Source organism: Aethalodelphis obliquidens, unplaced genomic scaffold (genome assembly GCF_003676395.1).
Source record: "Aethalodelphis obliquidens isolate GAN/ISIS:26980383/991018 unplaced genomic scaffold, ASM367639v1 scaffold7, whole genome shotgun sequence".
NCBI classification, from domain to species: domain Eukaryota; kingdom Metazoa; phylum Chordata; class Mammalia; order Artiodactyla; family Delphinidae; genus Aethalodelphis; species Aethalodelphis obliquidens.
The window spans coordinates 46,148,890-46,173,198 of NW_020837951.1; the positions used below are offsets into that span (position 1 = coordinate 46,148,890).

Sequence of the window (24,309 nt, forward strand, 5' to 3'; positions counted from 1 at the left end):
CAGCCATTTTGAGACCATGAGATAACCAACATAAGGAACATTCCAAATGATCACAGGATTTCCTGGTAGCATTCAGTCTCTGGCCCAATGCCAGCAGCAGTCATCTCCTGGATTTCTTGTGAAAAAAAATTCTATTTATTTAGCCATTATTAGTCATCTTCTCTGTTAATTACAGAGGATCACAAAATTAATTGATACATACATAGAAACTATCCCTGTACATTCCATATGAGGCATATAAGAACAAAAAGAAGAGACAAAGAAAAAACTCAAAAAGAGTTCAAGGACTTAACCTAGACACTCTGGTGACAGGTGTTACTGAGGTGTGATACAGGAAATAAAGAGCAGAGGTGGGTCACTGTGATGGGTATTTTCTTTATTATTTAATGATAAGAAGCAAAACAAACAAATGAGGATAGATAAAACTAATAGAGAAGCAAGACTCAAGAAGCTTATGAGACATTTTAGCCATAGATGAAGTATGTAGAGCATATGTCTGCTGAGCTTAGATAGAAAGGGATGAAAGACCAATTATTAATACATGGGAGATGGAGAATTTTGCAGTGTTTAAATATTTTCTCTTTTGTACTGTTCCTAGATTTATACAGATTGTTGAAAATATTATTACTATTTTGTTTGAGAAAATTTTCATTGACAGTATGTAGTTTCTACTCCTCCACACAGAATTTACAAGTATTCTGTGTGTTTTAACAAAATCACTGTAAGTTTACAAAAACTCATGTATCAAGCAAGGAAGGGTGATTGAAAAGTTTTTTTCTGCAAATGCAAAATACTAGCTACCTTCTTTGTGTGTTTGTTCATTTATTTGTATTTACAAATTTAAGTACGTATTATCTAATAGGGTTTGGGTTAGGCATTAGAGAAACAGAAGTGAATAAAACTGTCTCTACCCTTCTGAAACCTAGGGAAGACTAAGGGCAAATGAACAGGCAATTATAATGAAGTATTATGGGAGTACAGGGGAGATTTTAGGTGTCAAAAGAAGACTTCAGAACTAATGTCTTATCATGTAGCTGAAGCTATGTTAAAAAGGTAAATATAGGGAATGGGGAACTTTCCTAGAGTTTAACCCTTTTAAGCACAATATTGTCAGAGGTTTAACTTACACCACAGTTTATCTGTTTATCTACAGGGAAGAACTTTCTTATGCTTAATTTCAATATCTTGTCATGGAACCTGAGACAGTTTTTTTCCTTCTTTTTCTCCTGGATTTGGACAATGAACACATTTATCTTTAATATATGATATTTACATCTCTTATTTTTCCTTTAAACCTGGCCATTAAAGGGAAATATGCCATCAAAAAAGAAAATAAAATTACCTTTCATGGCGTTGTTCATTAGAATCACACACACAAAAAATCACTGTACTTATTTATACACAACAGAGGACATTTTGATTTTTACTCATTAATTAAAATAACATCTTTGTCAAAAGACCTGGTGTCTGAAGCAGGTTCTCATTCAGTCTCATTTCTTTCTTGGTCTTTCCTCCTATAGGTAGCTTTGGGGGTCAGAAGACCAGTGTTCAAATTTATGTTCATTCATTCACCTTGGGCAAGTCATGTGACCTTGGGAACTTTAGATTCCTCCTACATAAAAAGCACATGACCCTTTCCTCACAGGCTTGTTTGAAGACTAAATTAAAAAAAAATTCTTAAACATCTAAGAGTAGTTCATAAGAATGAGAAATTCTCAATAAATTTATTCATTCAATAATTCAACAGGATGAAGTACTACTAATCCTTCAAGTATTTTCCATTTTGTAGCTTTTCCCGATTTTGTTACTCTCTTATTTTACTAAAGTATTTCATATATGTCTGTATATAACCATTATTACTTTATACTATCATCTTTTGCATGATTCTTTCTTTCTGGATATATTATAAGCTTCAAAAGATTGAGAACTGTTTTTTTAATAGACTTTATTTTTTAGGAGAGTTTTAAGTTTACAGCAAAGTTGCACTGAGTTCCCATATACCCTTTCTCTCCCTATCTCACAGTTTTCCCTGTTGTTAACAGATTAGCAGGTACATTTGTTAAAACTGATCAACCGGGCTTCCCTGGTGGCGCAGTGGTTGAGAGTCCGCCTGCCGATGCCGGGCACACGGGTTCGTGCCCCGGTCCGGGAAGATCCCACATGCCGCGGAGCAGCTGGGCCCGTGAGCCCTGGCCGCTGAGCCTGCGCGTCCGGAGCCTGTGCTCCGCAACGGAGAGGCCACAACAGTGAGAGGCCTGCGTACCGCAAAAACCAAAACAAAACAAACAAAAATTGATGAACCAATATTGACACCTTATTATTATCTAAAATCTATACTTAGGGTTCACTCTTTGTATGATAGAGCTCTATAGGTTTGACAAATGCATAATGCGTGTTTCCACCATTACAGTATTATACTCAATAGTTTTTGTTTGTTTGTTTGTTTTTGCGGTACGCGGGCCTCTCACTGTTGTGGCCTCTCCCGTTGTGGAGCACAGGCTCCGGACGCGCAGGCTCAGCGGCCACGGCTCACGGGCCCAGCCACTCCTTGGCATGTGGGATCTTCCCGGACCGGGGCACGAACCCGTGTCCCCTGCATCGGCAGGCGGACTCTCAACCACTGCGCCGCCAGGGAAGCCCCCTATACTCAATAGTTTAATTAACCTGAAAACGTCCTGTGCTTCACCTATTCATCTCTCCCTCCTTCTCCCTAACCTTTGACAACCACTCATCTTTTTAATATCTTCATAGTTTTGCCTTTTCCAGAACATCATATAGTTGGAATCATACAGCCAGTTTCCAGATTGTCTTCTTTCATTCAGCAATATGTGTTTAAGATTAATACTACCTTTTCCTCCATGTCTTGATAGCTCATTTCTTTTTATGGCTGAATAATATTCCACTGTGTATATGCTAGTTATCCATTAATCTTTTGAAAGACATCCTAGTTGCATCCAAATTTTGGAAAGTATGAATAAAGCTGCTATAAGCATTTGTGCGGAAGTTTTTGTGCAGACATAACTTTTCAACTCATTTGGGTAAATACCTAGCGGTGTGATTGCTAAATTGTATAAGACTCTCTTTAGCTTGTAAGAAACTGCCAAACTGTCTTCCAAAACGGCTGTACTATTTTGCATTCTTTTTTTTTTTTTGCGGTATGTGGGCCTCTCGCGTTGCGGAGCACAGGCTCCGGAAGGCAGGCTCAGCGGCCATGGCTCACGGGCCCGGCCGCTCCACGGCACATGGGATCTTCCCGGACTGGGGCACGAACCCGTGTCCCCTGCATCGGCAGGCGGACTCTCAACCACTGCGCCACCAGGGAAAACCTATTTTGCATTCTTGTGAGCAATGAATGAGATTTTTCTGTTACTCCACTTGGAATGGATTTTGGCCGTTCAAATAAATGTGTAGTGGTATTTCATTATTTTAATTTTCCATTCACTAATGACATATGATGTTGAGTGTCTTTTCATATGCTTATTTAGCATCTGTGTATCTTCTCTGGTGAAGTGCCTGTTGAGATCTTTTGCTCATTTTTAAATTAGGCTGTTTTCTTATGTTGAGTTTTAAGAGTTCTTTTGTGTGTTGTGGATAACAGTCTTTTATCAGATATTGTTTTTTCAAAGATTTTCTCCCAGTCTGTGGCTTGTTTTCTCATTTTCTTAACAGTATCTTTTACAGAGCAGAAGTTTTTAATTTTAATGAAGTCTAATCAATTTTTTCTTTCATGGATCATAGAGAGCTATATATTTTTATCTTTTAAAATGTTTTTTTATATCTCTACTTACTACATACTCTCCTATTCAAGTGTGTATCCACTTACCTATTCTAGAGCCTAGAATTTAGTCAGGAGCCTCTCAAGTAGTTTTTGACAAAATAATTAGGCTAGCTCGCACCTTTGGAAAGTATCATCATACAGAGTCCTAGCTGGAAATGGCTGGCACACCAAGCTGGGAGTTTTGTGATAGTTTTAAATAAGGGACTATTTACAGAGGTGGGAGCAGGTTAAAGGAACCAACATGGAATGTTGCAGCACCCAAGGGTCAGCACCAGCAGGAATTCCAGGACCCAAGTGACAAGAAAGCAAAGTGTTGAGAGCTTGGCCAACCAAAAGATGTTATAATTGTAGAAGAACACCCGTTAATAAATCTGTGTAGAATCAGGGAGGAGAGCAGAAGGATATCTCCTCCTGATCTCCCATCTTCTACCAGCTCCCCCAAAGGGCTGAATTCAGCCAGAAGTCAGAAGGTAAGAGAGCCTGCAGGGTAAAGTGTTCAGAAGTCATCTTCCAGAGGACAGCAGAAAAGAGCAGATAATGGACAGGGATGGTTAAGATAGGCAAAGAAGAATAACTAGGTGAGGCAGTTTCTTTAAAATTAATTTGGAAGAGGAAGAGTGTGTATGCAATCTTAACTGGCAGAAATATTTGTACCACCTTGACCTTGTTTAGAACAGTGATAACAAACATACCTGGATAAATCCATCCTGTCTCAATGAACCAGCCTCAGGTTCCCTCTCAGGTACTTCTCCTTCTCAATCCAGCACACAAGGAAGGTGTCATGTATAATAACAAAAGAACTAAAAAAATCAGTGCTGTAATAAGCAGCATATCTCAGTTTGGCCAGCCTCAGTTTGGCTAATACGTTATGGGCCAAGTCATCATGGTTGTTCCGTAAGATGCGTGGGACAGGTGTCCATGGAGGAAAGTGAAGGACAGTAATTAAGGAAAATAAAGCTACAGTCAGGTGAATGAAGGTGAGAATAGTCAGAAATTCAAATACCCAACTCAATTCTTTTGGGAATGGATAAATTAAATTACCACCTATGTGGTAAGAATACTCTGAGAGGAAAATAACTGATTTTTTTTTTTTTTTTACAAATGTGCAAAAGCAATTTAATGGAAGAAAAACTACCTTTTCAACAAATGGTATGAGAGCAACTGGATAGTCATAAGCAAAAAAAAAAAAAAAATTTTGACCAAGGTATGATCTCACACTTTACACAAAAATTAATTCAAAATGGATCACAAACTGAAATGTAAAATGGAAAACTATAAAACTTTTAGGAAAGACAGGAGAAAATCTTCAGGACCAAAGGTTAGGCAGAGAGTCTGTAGATGTGACACCAAAAGCAAAATCAATGAAAGGAAAAATTGAAAAATTGAATCTCATTAAAACTTGAAATGTTTCCTCTGAGAAAGTCTTTCTCTATTAAGAAGATAAGAATACAAGCTATAGACTGAGAAAATATTTGCAAACCACATATTTGGCAAAGGACTAATATGTAGAATACATAAGGAATTCTCACAAGTCAACAATAAAAAATAAACAATGCCAAAATACAAAATAGTGACAATATCAAATGCTAGTGAAGTTGTGGAGAGGAGAAACTAGATTACTCAGACATTTATGATGGGAAAGTAAAATGGTACAGCCACTCTGGAAAGCAGTTTGATCATCTCTTAGAAAATATGCAACTACCATTTTTTAAAAAGTGAGGAATTTTTATTGCTGTTGCTATTTCATCTTTATACTGGTTCATGAAATATAGCAGAATATCCAATTGTTACAATGCTGATGCAATAAATCCATTATTATATAAAGATACTCTCTCAATAATCTGTACCCAAATGGTAAAATGTATGAAGTTCATTTTCTAACTCTGTGAATACTTTATTTTGTTTAATATGTAAAATCTATTTCATTAGAGGATTATAATTTAGAATTCAGGCTCCTGTCCCTTGATATCAAATTAAACAACTGCATTACACACAAAAGAAAATCAGAATAGAAGAACCAATGACACACCAATTGTCCTGTAAAACCATTTTAATTTCTGTGACATAAACATCTTTCTCAAGCAATGTTACTAGAACAACCTCTTTATGGGGTTTTATAGTTTGGAGTAAATATATTTTTAAAAAACTTATCTCTATTATATAGAGTTGAAATAAAAAATGATTTATAGGCTATACTTTTTAGGAAGGAGTTACTAGACTATATTCCTGTTGAAGAAACTTTCCTATTTAAATCTATGATATGGAATGGAAAGATATGGTTAATAAGTCTTCTGATCAAAAAGCTTGAGATCATCAAAGGAATGTTTAGTCTCCTGCACAGAGAGACACCAGGATTTTTTCATAATCTCCCTTGGTTTCATCCTGTTGATAAAAAATAAAGTATTCTTAATGCTACCTGAAACCATAATCAATAGAAGGTATTTTTAAATTGTAGAATAATTACTGTATTAGACTTAACAGTTGTAGAACATACATTACAGTACATCTATATTCTAGGATCTTGGATAAGAATATCACTTATTTAATTAAATAATATAATTCATATAGCAGATAACTGATATTTTAATTATTATATGAAAAGCAATAGCTTTCAAAATTCAGATTGCAAACTTCTCTGAATTGATCATGTTATATATTAGAGCCATTATCTTCCAAGAATGAAATATCACACAGAATTAAGTATAACACAATATAATTTCATATCACCTCTGGCTTGCTCAACCAGAGTGAAAGTTATAAGCCCATGATATTCTCACTTTTTCTTGGTAGATTTTAGTTATCCAATATAAATGCCAAATTGAATTTAAGCAGTCACTTATCTTTCATTAAGTTCAAAACCCCTTGACTTGTCTTATTTTACTTCTTAACTTGAACATGTATTTTATATATTTCACATATGACAAAATTAAGGAAAAAGTTAGAATAAAATGTTTAAAATCCTCTGATCAGTATTCATTGATCATAAATCATTATATAAATCATAATATCTCTCTACTAAAATATTTTGATTGCTAAATGTATGTATGGGAAACTGTTTCCATGACTATAGAAAAATTTGCAGAGTCTTTCATTATAGAACTCACTAGTAGATTTTACCAGTGATAGTTCAGTTTACTTTAAATTACGTATCTTTTTAAAAAATTTTTATATTTTGGCTGTACCACATGGCATGCAGGATCTTAGTTCCCTGACCAGGGATCGAACCCGCACCCCCTGCAGTAGAAATGCGGAGTCTTAACCACTGGACCGCTAGGGAAGTCCCTGTATCTTAATATAACAAATTAATCTTACATATGAAATTTACAGATACAATAAGTCAGCCTTTCTCTTTGAAGAAGCTGCAAAAGTATTGTCATTTGTGGGGTTAGCATTATGAAAATCACAACATACCAGGATGGCTTGGCAGAGAGAGATGCCATACAACTTCTGATAGCATGCTTTGATGTCATTCATGTCGATTTCAGAACGGGAAACCATAATCCTGATCAGTGTCTTATGACGAGTTCCAATACCCTGTCCAAAACAAATGATGGTAAGTGTCCCTCATGTTCAGAGCATACTCTTAATAAGGGAGGATATGGGTTTGAATGTGAAGCTCTTTTGCTCACCTATATAGTTTCTATGGAGAAACTATCACCACATTAAAATACACACACACACTTTACACAAGTGGTAATAAAATGACACAAACCAAACTGTGATATCTGCAGCATATATACGAGCTTTCATAACCTCCTAATTGGTCTTCTACCACCCAGTCTTTCCTCTGTCTAAACTATTCAATAATTACAAATGAAGTAAACTTTCTAAATTATAAATCTGATCTTCCCATTCATCTATTTAAAATGCTTCAATGGCCTTCTGCTGCTTTTAGGATGAAAACCAATCATTTTATCTGGGCTTACCATGCCCTGCCTAATTCTACAACTTCTTCCACCATGCACCATCACTCTAATTATGTTTACTATCCTGAAAGAGACATGATATCTCCTCCTCCTGGACCAGTCTTGCTTTATCCCTTCATCTCGTCCACTTCTGCTCTCCTCTGGCTATTTCCTTTTCAAATATCAGGTCTTAGTTTAGCTGACAGCAAGGCTACATTGATTTCCAAAGTCTGGGGCACAGGCCCCTCTTCTGCTCTTTTACAATACTAGGTTTTCATTGTTACCCATCTAATTACCTCACTAGATAACAGCAGGCATGGGGTCAGGGACTGTACTGCCTACTACTGATACCTAGTAGCACAATGCCTATCACTTCATAGGGACTCTTTCCTATTAATTGAATAGTTAGATCGCTCTCCGAAGACTTCCTTATTTTGGAGTGGCAAAGGAAAAAAAAAGAATTTCATAACTTGTCACAATACAAGCATGGAGGTGACATCCTATATAATAAGATGCATGCTAAATGATAAAGTTAAAGTGAAGTGGTTAAGGTATCTCAAATACATCTTAATAACACCTTCCACTTCAGTGATCTTAGAACAAAATTTAAAGATCTTAGAATGACATATAAAGCAATGGCATGGAAGACAGAATAATAAAAAAGATAAATGAAGCTTAGAAAGGGGGAGATTGTGCAACTTACAACCTTAGCAGAAGTAGGTTACTAAAATCATACATTAAATGAGGAAGTATATCACCCTTCCTCTGCCAACTGAAGTTTTATTTAAATCATGAGTAATCTACAAATTACATTCAAGCTCACCTTACTATCTTACCTATAAAAGAACATAAAAAATCTAACAGAGAATTTTATTCTAATAAGGAAGTATATTACCTCTTGCATTGGATGGAAAAGTAATTCTTTTTAATGGAAAGATCTCAAAATAAGTGTAATTTTCAAACAATATGAGGTTTTCTGTTCTTCTTTCCATACACCGTAAGTTTTTTTCCCTAAGCCAATCACATATGTTGAAAGTTACCTTCATGGCCTGATGAAGCTTCTCAGCAAAGAACATTGATTTGCTTGTGGCACACTTCACTGCAGGAGAGGTATATTATAGTTGACATATTTACCACCAAAAAAAGAAAGATGCATGTGACAGAAACAAGAATACAGAGTTTTGCAAGTAAGATTCTATTCTCCATCCCTGTTCCTTACCCCTCCTACCAATATGGGATATTTGGCTTATAAGAAGCTATTCTCTAGATGGTGACTTTGAATATTCTGTCCTCTGACAACATCACTTTTTTCCTATTATCTTAAATCTACCCAATAGCAACTTCAGTATTTCATGCTATCCTGAGTATACTCTTCATGGAAACAGGGAAGCTAGCAGGTGTTAAAGGTCATGCTGGCATGGAAGAAATAGTTCTGCATGTTGTAATAAGAAAAAAATTTTAAGTGGAACAAGACAGTCTTAAAATATAAGGCAGCTGCCAAATATAAAATACTAACAGATGTGTCAGTTGGTATGATTCTCTACCTTGACACTCAAAGTGTGGTCTATGGACCAAAAGAATTGGCATCAACTAAGAGCTTGTTAGAAATGCAGAATCCAGGCCCCACCCCAGACCTACTGAATTAGAATCTGCATTTTAACAATCTTCCCAAGGGATTCATATGCACATTAATGTTTGAGAAGCACTGCTTTAAAATGCAGGTTTCCAAACCTTGACTGGTCATCTGAATAAAATGGGAAACCTTTAAAATCCTTTTCTCCTGAAGACCTTTTCAGAAGCCACCAGGGACCTACTGAATCAAATCCTTTGGACTTGCCCAAGATTACTCAGTTAGCAAGTGACAGACCAGAATGTGGATCTGCATTTATTTAATTCCAAATCCTATGCTCTTAATGACCATTTTGAATTTCCTTTGTGCCATGCCCGGCGTGGTGTATTGCATGGTAGTATAAGTAAGGTGCTCAGTAAGTACTGTCCACCTGCCCATCTTTCTAAAAAAGGAAATAATATCTGTTACTACTAACAAGGCCATTGTATAACATTAGCTAAATATTTATTGCCGTTATCTTACATGTTGCCTCTATTTGAAATATAAATTACATCTGAGTTTTTGTTTTGTTTTGTTTTGTTATATTTTATTTTGTAAATTATGGGACAGCATTGACAATGCAATTTCAAGTTAGAAAACTCTTCCCCCTCCAGGACTACATACCAATAACTGTGAGGCATTTCTCGATGTCACCTTTCAGCTCCAGGTCCAGAACTTTGTTCATGTCATGCTTACTGAACTTGGAGTACTTCTGAAACACTGAATATTAAATTTAAACTAAGAGATGTACAAAACATCCTATTCTTTAGCAAACTTGAGCAAAATCAGGGCAACTGAGTCAAAGTATTCCTTAGGAGGACTGAACTTCAAAAAACACATTTTAAAGCTAATTATTCAACGGAGCATATTTTGGATACTTCATCTTCTCTGAGGAATGTAACTTCCATGGCTATTTTGGTGCTTCTGTATATTTTGGGGAAATTTTTGCAAATGTTGACATTTATTAGAAGTGGCATGTGATTGACATCCATAACACTACATCAGAGACAAGTGCCATAACAAATGGATCTTTCCTTATATAAAGATCTGTGTAGTAGATTTCTCTTAATTGTAACATTAGAAATCGGAGTGCTGTTATAAAAATAATAAACTTTAGGTAATCGTCATGACCTTCCCTTCGCCTTGACTTCCAGAAGTCAAGAGGTAAATCCTGTGATCAAAGGCAAGAACTCTTTTTTTGGTTTTTGTTTCTGCAGCATCTAGATACTCTTTTCTTCACTCAGCCATGAGTGAAGTTGTTGTTTTTCTTCATTGTATTTTCATTTGTTCTGTTGTATGTGTATATGTTGTCAGACCTATTCCAAATATTTTAGGGAAAGGAAATAGCAAAAATAACAAACTAATGTTCTACATGCCAAAGTCATAAAATGTGTTTCAAATACTATAAAATGGTGGTGGTACAAAGCTGGACAAATGCACAAATAGCAAGAAGGGGTCAGGAACACTGCATCCATTTGGTATCAGAGTGACAATGATTAAGATTTCTCTCTTTTCTTTCTCTTATTTGCCCTAAAAACCCCCTGCATCTTCTATAAACAATCGCAGGAAACATTTGTTTTATTCTTACCTCTGCGAAGATGGCAAGGGCTTCTGGTGGTAAGAATGGTGGTGAACACATTAACATCTGTCCCTTTTCTTTTTTCTCCTGCTTCATATAAGGCCTGTCAAGAAACACAAAAATAAACACTTGACTATCTGCTAACTTGCTATCTGCACAAGAATGTTAGATCTCTTCAAAGATTCTGGAGGCAGCAGCTGCTTTGTGTCCAATACAATCAGAGTAGGCAATGCTAAGATTATAAGTTCCTTAAAGATGGGAACCCTATTTTGTCAAGTATTTTCCACAGTATCTCTCAAGGTGCCTTGCGAACCCTAGAGACTGAATATATGTTTGCAGAATAAATGTTTGTTAAATAAAATTGCTTTAAGATTGCACTCTGTATCAAGGCAACTCCAAGGGACTGTCTAATTTTTAATTTTACTTTTAATTGTTCAAAGTAGTTTTCAGCAAATGGTACTGGTAAGTCAATAATTCAACCATTACCTAGATCTTGAATTTTGATGTTAGAATTTCTGTATTCAAATTCTGACTGTGCCACTTCGTAGCTCTGCAATCTTAGATAAATAGTTTCACCTTATTAAACTACAGATTTTCTTCTTTTGCAAATGAAAAAGATAGTCCCTGCCTTATTGTCACAAACATGCTCTATTAACTTTGAAATGTTAATTACCATCCTCTTCCTGGGTCACACTAATCCATGTAGCTGCCATAAATATACATCTAAGAGCCCTGATAGCCTTAAAATGGAAAGCAAATTCAGAAATATCACAAGCAAATAAGAGTAATTTCTTACTATGGGCAACTATTCAAATGCTAACTTTGGTTCTTTGGTATGATTGCACAATTTCTATTAAAATGGTCAAATTTCCAACGGGCATAAGAAGTTATTCTGGACTTTCCAAGCAAAGATCTGATATATATGCATTCATTTAACAAAAGTTAATAAATGCTTATTATGTGCAGGATAATGTACTGGTACAGTGAGTGGAGGTGATCAAATAAGTTTCCATTCTTACTAATTCACTGTGATGAATTTGTAGAGAATACTATCTCATGAGGAAGGCATATGTAAATAATAGCTGTCTTTTTTTTTTTTTAAACAAAAATTCCAGGCCCTAAAATGACACAGTTTTTCTAATGTTGCCAATGGATTGATGTATAAATAAAAAGCAACCTCGCTGAAACTATATATAACAATATGCTTGAAGGTATATAAATGTTATAATTTTTATAATTTTAATGTCATTACAATAATACTTTTACAATATAAACTTACACCTCTAAACCAATGTTCACTGTTAAAAGAATATTAGATGTGCTTATTCTTTCCACTTTACTTTCTTATACCTGGTAAAATAAAAATTCTGTTTTCTCAACAAAACAATTCTTGGGAATAACAAATCAAATTCTCCTTGTTCTCTCTTATTCCTCTCCAGCTTCATGAATAGTGCAATCTACTGAAAACATAAAGACCACATTTCCTCTCTTTGACCGCTTGAATGCAGGAAGGTAGGCATCATTCAGGGAATGGACATTAGGTACTATTGTCCTTTTGGAGGATTTCAGACTTGCTTTCACGTGGAGGCCCTCAAGTGGTACCTCACCTCAGGTAGGACCTATTTGAAGAAGGAAAGTGGATTCTAGGAGTATTTGTGTGTACTTGCTTACCCTGGCATCCGTATCAGCCAAGTCATCATCCACGGCAAGATCCTCACATCGTTCACCCTGAAAAATATCCCATTCTTTTGTAAGTGGTTTTCTAGCATGTATTCACATGATTTACTTAATTCCCTTAAAATCAGATGAGTAATATTCTTTGTGGGAAAAGGAATGAATTGCTCATTTCTAGAGAGACGAAATCTAAGATTTTACTTTTCATAAAAGAAGAGGCATTTCCTGAACTATCTGAGTTATACCTTAGCAAGAGAAAGCAAAGCCTTCCGATACTCTCCAGATGTGTCTGAGGTGATGTCTTTAGCCAGATCTCTCTTCAGTTCTGAGAAATAAGAAAAGTATATTTTGTATTAAACTAGTGATAAGTAATGGTGATAATAATAATACCTGACATCTCTATATTGGCTCACAATTTGCAATGCCAAGTGTTCAATGACTTTTGGGACACATTTCAAATATTATCATTTTTTAATAAAAATAGAGGAATCAGAGCAAGCAAAATTTTTGATCATCAAATTTATTGCCTATAAGGCGACTAAAACAATTTGGATAATACTGTGAAAAGCTATAGCCCTAAAGCTTTTGCTAGCGAGAATAAATTGCATAGGTGTACATTATTAAATAACCAGTTCTGAAATAAAACATACCAGAATTTAAGCAATGAGATGAATAGAACAGTTATTTAAAAGAATAAACCAGAGGAACTTGCTTGAACACAGAGTATTTATTTACTTAAAAAATATCTTATACGTAATATATTTTAGTTATGCGTGTATATGTGTATGTATACCCGTCTACCTTAGATATAGATGTAAAACTTTTCTTTGTTAAACACCCATACTTAACTTGCAAAATTATGCCGTATTGGCAAAAAATTAACTGAATTTATAATTCACTAGAAGACAGAACAATTTAATAAGCTGTCATTGAACTATACATTGGGAATAATTTATGGATATTTACCTTTGTAAACTATGTTTTATCAAAGAAAAAAACTAATAATAATGCCCCTCTTGATGGTTTTCACTGATAAATGGATTTAAGATAAATATTGATAATGAGATATCAATTGCAGAAAATGAGGTTAAAAGCTTCCTTATTCTGGTTCCTTTATTAGATTGCTGTGAAAGTAATACACAAGGGCTATTGTATTCTCTATGTTTGGTATTAAAATCAAGCAGAAATATCCTCCGTGGTGCTACATATTAAGCTGGGAAAACAAAAAAGCTGGGGACTTAGGAAACTAGAAAAGGAAAATAGTAAAGGCCCAGCACTGCCCAGGACCCACTTGCAGATACTCTTTATAGTGTTGAGCATACCACTGAAATGAGATGTTTCACTGAATAGATAACATGAGCCACTGCTGGTCTTTCATCCCCATGGATCTATCTGGACGTTGAAGGTAAGTGAGTCATTTATACTCATAATGGTAAAGTTAGTTTCCATCAGAGAATTATAAGCACCAAGCTCTGTACTTTTTCAAGGACAAATGTTTGGGGTGTTTTGTTGTTATCTTTTCAAAATGGAAGACAACGGGACATTTTTATGAAATAAACCTCAGAAAGATAAGAAATGTTTTTAGGAAATTCTTTAAATTCAGTTCTTTGAATTGAGTTTTCCACTGCAATAATATGTGGCCATTTGTCCCAAAGGGACATTTTTTATTAAAGTGCAAACTTGATGAGGGCTGAGACAATTGTGTCCCTTATCTGAACCCCAGCAGCTCTAATGTGTCTGGTAACAGTATGTGCGTGTGGTAGACATGTGGTAAACAATGAAGAAATATGTCAATATGTAGTTTCCAAAGTCCCCATAATTAACATCCACACTCAATTTTTTTTTGAAGTATATCAGATTTCCTTTCCGACTAAGGCACTTGGGTTGTTGGACATTAAAACTTACCTTCTTTATAGACTCTGTTAATTTCTTTGATTTCTTTGTTAGTTCTTGATGCCAAAATTTCATTCAGAGTGTCTTCATCAGTTCCAGCGCCCTGAATTGAAAAAGAAGAATAAAATGTAGAAAAATCTTCATTCAAGAATATCAACTAGTTTTTGCGTCCCAAAATTTGTTCGAATCTGACATTTAGTAAATTTCTCACAGTGTTTAGTAAATATCCACAATATTTAATAATTACAATAAGGTCTATCTATTATAGTGCTCTAAAAACAAAATGGGTTTAAAGCAAATATTTTGGGCAAAAACGTAAAAAGAGAGATCTATGATATACAATAACATCATGAAGGTAGTGGAAATAACATAGTTGTTAACACCAACATTTATTTATTTATTCATTTTGTAACCACTGATTGATGGCCCTATAATAGTTGTTGAGAATACAGTAAGAGGCATCAGTGGATTAGACATTCTCTTGAGGAAAGGAGTTTTGCTTAAATTAGATGATTTACCCGCATGGCAGCACGGAGCTCATCAGCGTCAAACTGGGCTGGAGTTTTCAACAGAGCCAAAGCAACTGTCTCAAGGTGACCTGTGAGGGCTTTCTTCAGAGCTTCATCCAGGGGCTATAACAAGGAGATGTTATAACCTTCTAGTAAATAACATGCAGGGTGATAACAGTAATGTGGTGTTACCTGATCTTTAGATAGTCTTACTGAGTCCTAAACCCAACCATTTTTTAGAGCTCCTTCCCTTTACATAGAAAAGGGTACTTGATATTTAATATCTTAGTCTTTTAGATCTAGAGTGATTAGAATGAAATTTACTGAATTCATTGATAAGTTTTTAAAGGACAGGGTTCTCAATCCTTTATACAGGGAAGAAATCACAAAGCTCAAAAGATAGGGGTTGTGTATTAACAGAAAGAGTAGTAAGAATACTTTAAAAATAATGTATTAATAACTTTTCCAACCATTGGGATTTGCACTGTTCAAATAAGCACTATAATCAGACATCAAATAGTTTTCTAACTGTACTCCTTAAAAAAATTGCCCATTTTTTGTATAAAAATATAATGCTTTCTTTTAAAATAGAATTATATGTATAAACTTTACATTCAGACATTAAACAGTTCAGTTTAAGTTTTAGCAGAAGACACATTTCAATCAGAACCTATTTCTTATTGCCAATAGTAATCTTGATGTCTGTTATGTTCAAGTTAAAGGCTTGTCTCCAATACAGAACACCACATGACATGTGCAAAGAATCAAGATGACAAAACAATATGTAAAACCAGGAAATTTGCTAGAATTGACTACATTGCAACCAAGAGGATAAATACAGTAATCTTAGTTGTAATGGAAAAACAGTGGTTAGAGACTGACAGAACTAGGCAACTGTGCTTCAAAATCTATACTTAAACATAAATATGACTGAAATTAATTATTTCAATTAACCACTCCAACCTACCTTTCCTTTTTCCTGGAGATAGGCTGCTTTGATCTGCTGACGCTGGGCATTGTTTCTCTTAGTCAGAATTTCAATGATGGTTGCTTCATCCACACCTGGAAATAAAGGGCCCCTAGACTTCTAAAATCAATTTTCTTCATCATCAACAACCGACATAAAATGGTTCATTATCAAGATGCTTCAAAGGGAGTTCTTAACAAAACTAAGAAGTACAAATTTTACCAGACTGGGATATGGATGCGATACTGCATATCAAATGGAAGCACTTGGGATGACATTCCATTCACTTGAATGAGAAAGGAGGAAGAAATTGTTCCTGGCCCTCAGTGTTGCAGTGTTTGTTTCCTAGATTAAACCCTAAATGTGAGCAGAGGTGTTGACTTCAGCATTGAGCCTGTTAGAAATGAGCTTTGTGAGCATATCTGTTGTAGAAGTAGATATTCTACCGATTTGACCAAAATTTCCCAAGCGCTGAGAAAGGAAATATATCTTCATTGACAAGGAAATCTTTTTATCTTCAAAACAAAAGACTCTTTAAATTGCACAGGTCTGTTTTTTAGTAGCCATTCTGAAATGTCTAGGAGGGGACTGTTTTGGGGAGACAGAATTACCTTTAGCTGTGATTGCTTTATGCAAGGCCTCAACATCTGAGGATGGATTAAAGCTAGGGTAGGGGCTCACTGATGACCCAGGACCACCTTTGGATCCTTTCACAGTTTTCTGTGGATGAGAGAGAAATAAATTACTGTCCATTCACTTACATTAGTTTCTATTTTAATATTTAACTAAGTTCTTTTATTGTCACTTGACTTACAATGTATTCCTGCTCGTCATTGTCAATAAACCAGGCCTGCTTGAGAAATTCATTTACCATTGCCATTTTTGAAGGATCTGAAAAGAAAACAGGTCGATGCGTTTACAAACCACAAACCCACCACATATACACACCACTCCACCCCTTTACATACACAAGACGTAGAGCAGCCTTGCCTTTACTTTCCAGGATTATCTTTGGAGCATCATAAAATGCTAGATTTGGGTTTTTTTTTTAAAAGAGAGTCTACTAGCCTTGAACAGAAACCCATAGCCTCAGAAACGTAGCTCTTCCTCAGCATATTCAGAACTCACTGTAGGGATCAGATGACTTCTATAAGTAAGCATATAGGCTGAAGAGAGGAGCTGGTGTTTCACTTCACTGCTCTAAATTTACAGACCACCCACTGTATGCCAAGCACTGAGGGTGCAAAAAACATTGAAATATCCCTTGGCTCAAAGAACTTGAAGCCAGTGTGTGCTCTCCCTAAGAAAATTCAAAAGCTAAGAACAATTCTGAGAGGAAGTTCTTGGTGACCGGAGCCTCTCTTGAGAATAGTTGAGATGAGCAGAAAAGTTAAAGAGAACAAAACAGAGAGAAACTTGTCACATTTGGGAAGTTGAAAGAAGTTTACTAGAGCAAGAAATGTTAACAGAAGCCCAAATTTAAAAGTTTAAATATATTTCCAAAGGTTTGGATAAACATTAATGGATTTTTTAAAGAGAAAGTTATATTTCAGAAAGGTCATCCTGTATCCTAGAGAATGGCTAGGAGATGTGCAAGAGGGAAGATTAGAGACCATTTAGTAAGTTGTGGGAGAATCTATGTAGGATTAATGAGGACTTAAAAGTAATGGGTAGAGAAGTAGCATAATACTGACATTTATAAGGTAAAATAATCTATGACTAATCTGTGGGAGTGGATTCAGACTCAAAACTCTATAGAAAGATAGTCAGGTGATATTTCTCCCTGAAATAATTCAGTTTTCTTTTCCATTCCGTGGTATAAAATTATTTCAGTACCTGGAGTAATCACTACATTCACATTTCTTCCTATTTGAGCTGTCTAAATACTAGTCCTACATGTGTTTTTTTTACCCAACATGAAAAACCCAGAAAAGGATTATTTTATAGCAGGTGCCTTGCTCTAACAGGATTCATTAGAGTGAAATTGCACCATGCATGCCCTCTTTTGGAAAACTCTATCTTAAAGAAAATTGCCTGACTTGCTGTCGTGGTTCAGCAATATTTTTATTTAATAAAACATGTATATTTTTAAAACCTGAAGTACGTTAAAAATTAATGCATTCTCTGAGTTATCTACAAAAGAAGCCATCAATGACCCTTTTTGTCTAGGGATTTTTTTTTAGGAGCTCAAGCTCCAGGTCTACACTGATCTATCTCTCCATACCCTTTTGTTTATTTCTCTGGAGACAGCTATCATGAGTACATCTGAAGGAGGTTGGAAGGATAATCTTAGCAGTTTTAAATTCTTGCTATGAAGCTAAATGACTCATGAGGAGTAAAACGCATAACCTGATTCCTTAATGGCATGTTCAGACAAATTTCAGTCCACACCTGCTGAAAAATGGCTGTAGTTGCAAGTAATGAGATTAAATACGTGAGAGAATTAATATCCAAAGCAGAAACTATCTCCACTTAATTATCATGGGGATTGTTCAAATTACTGTTGTGTCATCTGTGAGAAGAACCAATATATTGTGCACTCACTTAATCTCTTCCCCTCAAGCAACTGATAAATTTAAAGTTATTTCCTGAGGTAAAGTCATGGTGTACAATTTTGCACAAGGTTTTAGTTCCTATTATACTATAATCTGGTGCAACTGCTGTTGGCACATGGAGTGTCATTTTCCTTTTGCTTAATTGGCATATCCAAAACTTCTTGCAATTTCTGGCAAGGTTTCAGGTATTTAAAATGTCCATTTTTATCATCTCATCCATGCCCTTTATGAAGTAGAATCCTCAAAATGAGTGATATGATCGGTCACTTAGCAAAGTACTTTTCCCTCAATTATAGAAATATGTGTTCCAATATTTCCACTCTTTTCAATTAGAAAAGAAAAACTGCAAAAGAGATCAAAGAAGAGATTAAGGATCTTGTCAAACGTAATTTAAAAAATGAGCCTCACAACTTCAAAATAAATTTTATGGAAACTTTACTTCACAATTTTTTCACTTAAAAATGCTTACATAGGGCTTCCCTGGTGGCGCAGTGGTTGGGGGTCCGCCTGCCGATGCAGGGGACGCGGGTTCGTGCCCCGGTCTGGGAGGATCCCGTGTGCCGCGGAGCGGCTGGGCCCGAGGGGCGTGGCCGCTGAGCCTGCGTGTCCGGAGCCTGTGCTCCGCGGCGGCACAGGCCGCCGCGGTGAGAGGCTCGCGAACCGCAAAAAAAAAAAAAAAAAAAATTAAAAAATGCTTACATAATGCATCAGTTTCTTAAAAAAAAAAACTTGATAACGCCTAGAAAATGATATTGCTCTATTAATTACTTGATACAAAATAACAAAAACAACGGGGTTGAATAATTTGTTTGACACAAGAGTATCCATAGAGGAGACAGCTTTGTGACATATCCTCTGTGTTCCTCGATTTTAGTCTGAAGCCATTTGGATGGCCTGAAGGTATGATCTGGCATATGGTCAAGCAACCTGAATAGAATCTACTCAGGAAAGCAATTAGAGGAAAACGGAATCTAAATTCAGCCAAACAAGATCCACTAGCTCTCAGCAAAGCTTAAACACACAAGGATTGTGGCAGGAGGTACAAACCCTCAAGGAAGTAGTTTCGATCATGTACTGCTAGTTAAGTGCTCAAACGCAGCTACATGTTTTAACAGAACGTTGAATAGTTGCAACACACCTTACAAATACCACAGCAAAAATATTTTGCTCAGATTGTATTGCTAAACCATTTTGTGTGTTCAATACCTAACCTCTGTATGAAAACCAGCATTTTGTACTTGATTAAACCCATTCAGTAATTTGAAGGTAAGATCTCTTAACTATAAATAAATCACAAACATGCAAACATGTTTTATAGATTGCCACATGCTATACAAATATTTGTCATATATTTTTACTATTCAGAGAATGATCTAGTCTATGAAGTAGAATTGTACAGTAAAAAAAGAATTTAATAACCCTCTGAGTTCACAACAGGTTTTATTTTTTCCATCTTTCTTTTAAGTTGCAATGTTTAGAACATGTACTAGGTACTTAAGAGCTTATTTTATTAATTTTCCTTGGCTCAATATATATTTAATCTGGCTACCAATGAGCTCTGAAACCAAGTTTATCTCAGTCTTTAACATCATCTAATTTGAAGATGAAATTGACCATTTATACATAGGCTGACCTATATGGAAATTAATAATATTCCAGAGTTCTTCTAATTAATCATCTGTGAACATGCACTGCCTACCAATCTCATTTATCTATGAAAAAATGTGTAACTTTTTAGGGATTAACATTTTTTTGTATGTGTCATAAAAGAGCTCTCTTCCTCTCATTCAGCAATAAATTAAAGAAGGTAAATATGCATAAAAAGATGCTAGACAGAGAGGGAGCCATACTTACTAAATGTAGGAGAAAGGTATTCCAGAAATGGTACATTAGCAATTGTACCAACTGGACAGTTTGAGAAAACTATGGCTTATTGTATGAAAGTTAATTTCCTGATTTTTTTAAACTGCACTATGGTTGAAGTATCTAGAGACATGGGGACATCATATCTGCAGTGTTCTTTCAAATGATACAGAAAAGAAAAACTGCATAGAGGGTGGAAGGGGGAAAAGGAAGAATTAATGAGAAAGCAAATGTGGTGAAAGGTTAACACTTGGGGAACCTGGGTAATAAGTATATGGTGATTCTGCGCAGTTTTCTTGCAACTCTTCTGAAGGTTTGAAATTATTACAGAAGAACAGTTTTTAATAACTTTAAAAACCACAATTTCTATCTCTGTCAGCTTCATGAAAGGCTACTTCCAGAATTTCTGACAGAGGAAACTGAGTTTTGTGGTCTATCATGCCTTCCTTGAGACAAGTGGGAAAGATCAGAGTTCTGCAAAGACAGCAGCAGAAATTTGATCCTTGCAGAGGACAGCATCATTATTCCCATTTTCTACCTGGGTAAACAAAGTGTAATTTCTTCTGGCAGTTTTCTAGATACTAGTGGCAAGCATCAAGGCATACATAAATCCATGCCTTCTGAGTCCAAAATATTGTATATGCTTTTAAACTAGTGACCAAAAAGATGATGACAAGATCAATGTTATTTTTAATAGCTTACACTTAAGAATCAAATTCATTCACAGTTAACCCATGGAGACTGTGGCAGGTTTCACCCCAGCCCGAGGGAGTTTATTCTTCAATACTTTAGCCTGTGCATAGTTTTTTCCCTCGAATATATATTTCACAAGTCTTTCCCACACCTACTCGTTTGAGAAAACGCAATTAGTCTGTACAACGGCATGACTTACGAAGAGCCACTTTATGAAAGGTAGTCTCATGAATGTTTTGCTTCTAGACTTTTGAGTAAGGTGTTCCCTTTGCCTGGAATGCTGTTTCATCCTCCATGTCCAATTCCCTTTGCCTAAATGATGCTTCTTGGTGAGGACTCAGCCTACACCTCATGATATCCTCCAAGAGGCCTTCCTTGGTCCAGCACTGAGGTGAGTGACCGACCTTCTGTGTGCTCCTGAAGCATCCTGCCTTTACTCCTACACTCATCCCTATTGTTCTGCATTATCACTTTCTATTTACTTATCTATATTTATAGCAGCATTCCATGGGGGCAGTGATAATCTACCATTCATTATGAACCTCTAATCCCTGGCAGAATGCTTTGTACTTAGTATGCTAATAAGCATTATTGAATGAACAAATATTGTATCAGTGCTAATTATTCAGGAAAAATATCTATACTAATTTAACAAATATTTTCTATCCACAACTATAGGATGTAAAAATAAGAATTGAAGAGCTCTGAGCCCTACTTTGACTCTCTTTAGCTGGCTGTTTGCCCTCAAGAAAACATTTAACTTCTCGGCAGTGGGGGAGAGGGCCTCCATTTATAAAAATAAAGAGTGTTGAAATACACAGTAGCTAAGATTCATTATAGCTCTGAAGTGCCAGTCTTAAATTTCACCTCAAGCAGATGGAGGTGGAGAAAATTAGCATAATGAATGAAGGTATTATATAAATTGTATCTGTTCTGATCTTTCTGATAAAAATCTCTCCCATTTTAAGGAAAGAGGAAATCATTTACTGAAAAAACGGCTTTTGGTTTATCACTGAAAAATAATACGTCCATGGCTTTAAATATGTCATCAATTAATGGGTCTAGAGAGGATTAAAAACCAGCTCAGCAAGCTAACATCAATAGAAACCAATCTTTGCAGATCATTTGACTGAAAAAGTATTTAATAACCATGAAACTCTAGCTGGTTTCTTAATAATATTATTATTAACAGTTTTGTCAACATCCATCAAATGTCAGATATCTGCCAGATGTGGTTGAGCCTGGGGCTACAGGGTGGTTAACATAACTTCTGGAGAAGAGGCCATTTGGAAATTATGAAACCAGCATTTGACCACATTTGAATCGTTTTGCAATGTGCCTACCAAAATACATTCCTGCAAGCAGGGGAGAATATTACTTTTTCAAGGTCCGTACATAATTTTAGACACAAACAAGGCAAGAAAAAGCACACCTTTTTTGATTAACTAGCACTAAAAATCATATGTTACGTCATTTAACTTAATATTCGGAATGAGCTAAGAAAAAATTCTTGAAGGAACATTTGTAATAAACAATAGCCAAATATATGGTGAGGATTCAAAATCTCTCACTTTTGCACATATATCCAACACCAGTAAAAACTCTACTTTAGATCTGCTTTTTGCTTTTCTAAGGAGTTTTATGGCCATTAGCTCATTCAGCAATCAAGATGCTACTAAGTGGAATATTTTTAGAGGGCCCTACAGGCATTCCCAAGAGATAACTTATCTGACACCACCCAGGAGGAAATACTTCCTTTCCCCTTAGGTTTTCAAATCAGCACTTGAAAAGCCTGTCTAAAACACAGAGACTACAGGAGAAAGAATGTGGCCACACCCTCTCTAAATGAAATGATTAGTAAGTGGATCCTCTAATTTACTTATACCGCATGAGTGAACATAACATTAATTTCAAAATGTTAATTACAAAAGCCATAATTGCCACTATGAGGTCTGAATCTATTTTTTTGTTTTGCTTTGTTTTGTTTTACAAAAGAAAAAATAAATTATTTAAGTCCTGCTATTTTGAGATAGCTCCCTGAAACCTATGTCTGGGTTCTTCTGGCCTGGCTCCCCACAGACACCACCATCCTTCATGATTTCCTTGTAAAGCATACACAGCTCGTGGAGACTCATAACTTGCAGGAAAAAACACATTCTTTCCTTCTTTTCCATGGTAACTCACCAACAGTACAATAAGCCAGTATTAAGCAAAGTTTCCTTGTTTTTAAAATTGTATTTTTTAACTAAGTAAAAATAAAACATTACAATTTCTGATTCCTAAAATATAAATAGCCAGTGTAATTTTACATAAAGATTTATCAAAGGTGTAAGTGCAGCTAGCCATAAATTACACAGAAGTAACATTAAACACTGTAATGGGAAAAGTTTTCAAAACAGCCAAAACTACCTAAATGTAAAACCAAGACTTACCTTTTTTTTTTTGCCTCCGTCCAAAGACCTAAAGAGAGATTCTTCTCTGAACGGCTCACGCTGGAAGTGGAACCTTGGGCTTCTGATTTTATAGAATTTGAAAGGAGACCACACCTAGCAACCAGAAGTTAGTAACGGGCTGCCTTTTGTTTGAAATACTGGGTTCAGTCTTGCTCAAAACAAAGTGAAGCAAGCCTTGCAAAATTACTCACTAAACCAACTCAGAGCTGACAGCACAAAAGAAAAAAAAAAAAGTACAGATTTTTTTCCCTCTTCAGTTTGCACTGTTTTTTTTACAGGGGAGTAGAACGCAAGAGATTTTCAAGTATGCAGTACTATCCGCCTCAATCCTGATACCAATGATTGGCATACTTTTTTAGTCAAATGAATTGTGAGATGAAAAATCATAAACTTTAAAACAAAATAAAACCCCCTTTGGTTAAGTCCCAGCTTCATCACTAATTACTATGTGATCTTGGGGACATATTTAACTTCCCTGAATTTGTTTCAACTTTTGTGAAATAGGGATAATATCTTCTAGGCTGCCTACTTACTAGAATTCTTATGACAATAAGAAATAATAATTAAGAAATTAAGAAATAATAGGGACTTCCCTAGTGGTAGAGTGGTTAAGAATCATCCTGCCAATGCAGGGACACGGGTTCGAGCCCTGGTCCGAGAAGATCCCACATGCCACGGAGCAACTAAGCTCCTGTACCACAACTACTGAGCCTCCACTCTAGAGCCCGCGAGCCACAACTACTGAAGCCCACAAGCCCTAGAGCCCGTGCTCCGCAACAAGAGAAGCCACCGCAATGAGAAGCCTGCGCACCGCAACAAACAGTAGCCCCG

At 35.8% G+C, this 24,309-nt stretch overlaps 1 protein-coding gene across 3 annotated transcripts; it reads right to left on the minus strand.

Annotated features, from left to right (window-relative positions):
- Positions 1-5,810: 5,810 nt before the first annotated feature.
- ANXA1 (annexin A1) lies at positions 5,811-23,620 on the minus strand. Of its 3 annotated transcripts, XM_027105682.1 has the most exons (14): positions 23,458-23,474; positions 21,430-21,432; positions 16,729-16,805; positions 16,526-16,634; positions 15,915-16,009; positions 14,957-15,070; positions 14,451-14,541; positions 12,791-12,870; positions 12,543-12,599; positions 10,881-10,974; positions 9,917-10,012; positions 8,724-8,782; positions 7,190-7,312; positions 5,811-6,160 (listed from the first exon to the last, which is right to left on the minus strand). In XM_027105682.1, exons 3-14 carry the CDS (start codon positions 16,792-16,794, stop codon positions 6,104-6,106), a joined length of 1,041 nt encoding a protein of 346 aa, XP_026961483.1. In that variant the 5' UTR covers positions 16,795-16,805; positions 21,430-21,432; positions 23,458-23,474; the 3' UTR covers positions 5,811-6,103. The 3 variants fall into 3 exon arrangements, with proteins under 3 accessions (XP_026961483.1, XP_026961485.1, XP_026961482.1); XM_027105684.1 differs by lacking the exon at positions 21,430-21,432 and having other exon boundaries at positions 23,458-23,620; XM_027105681.1 differs by lacking the exon at positions 21,430-21,432 and having other exon boundaries at positions 16,729-16,808; positions 23,459-23,560.
- Between the last annotated feature and the right edge of the window lie 689 nt (positions 23,621-24,309).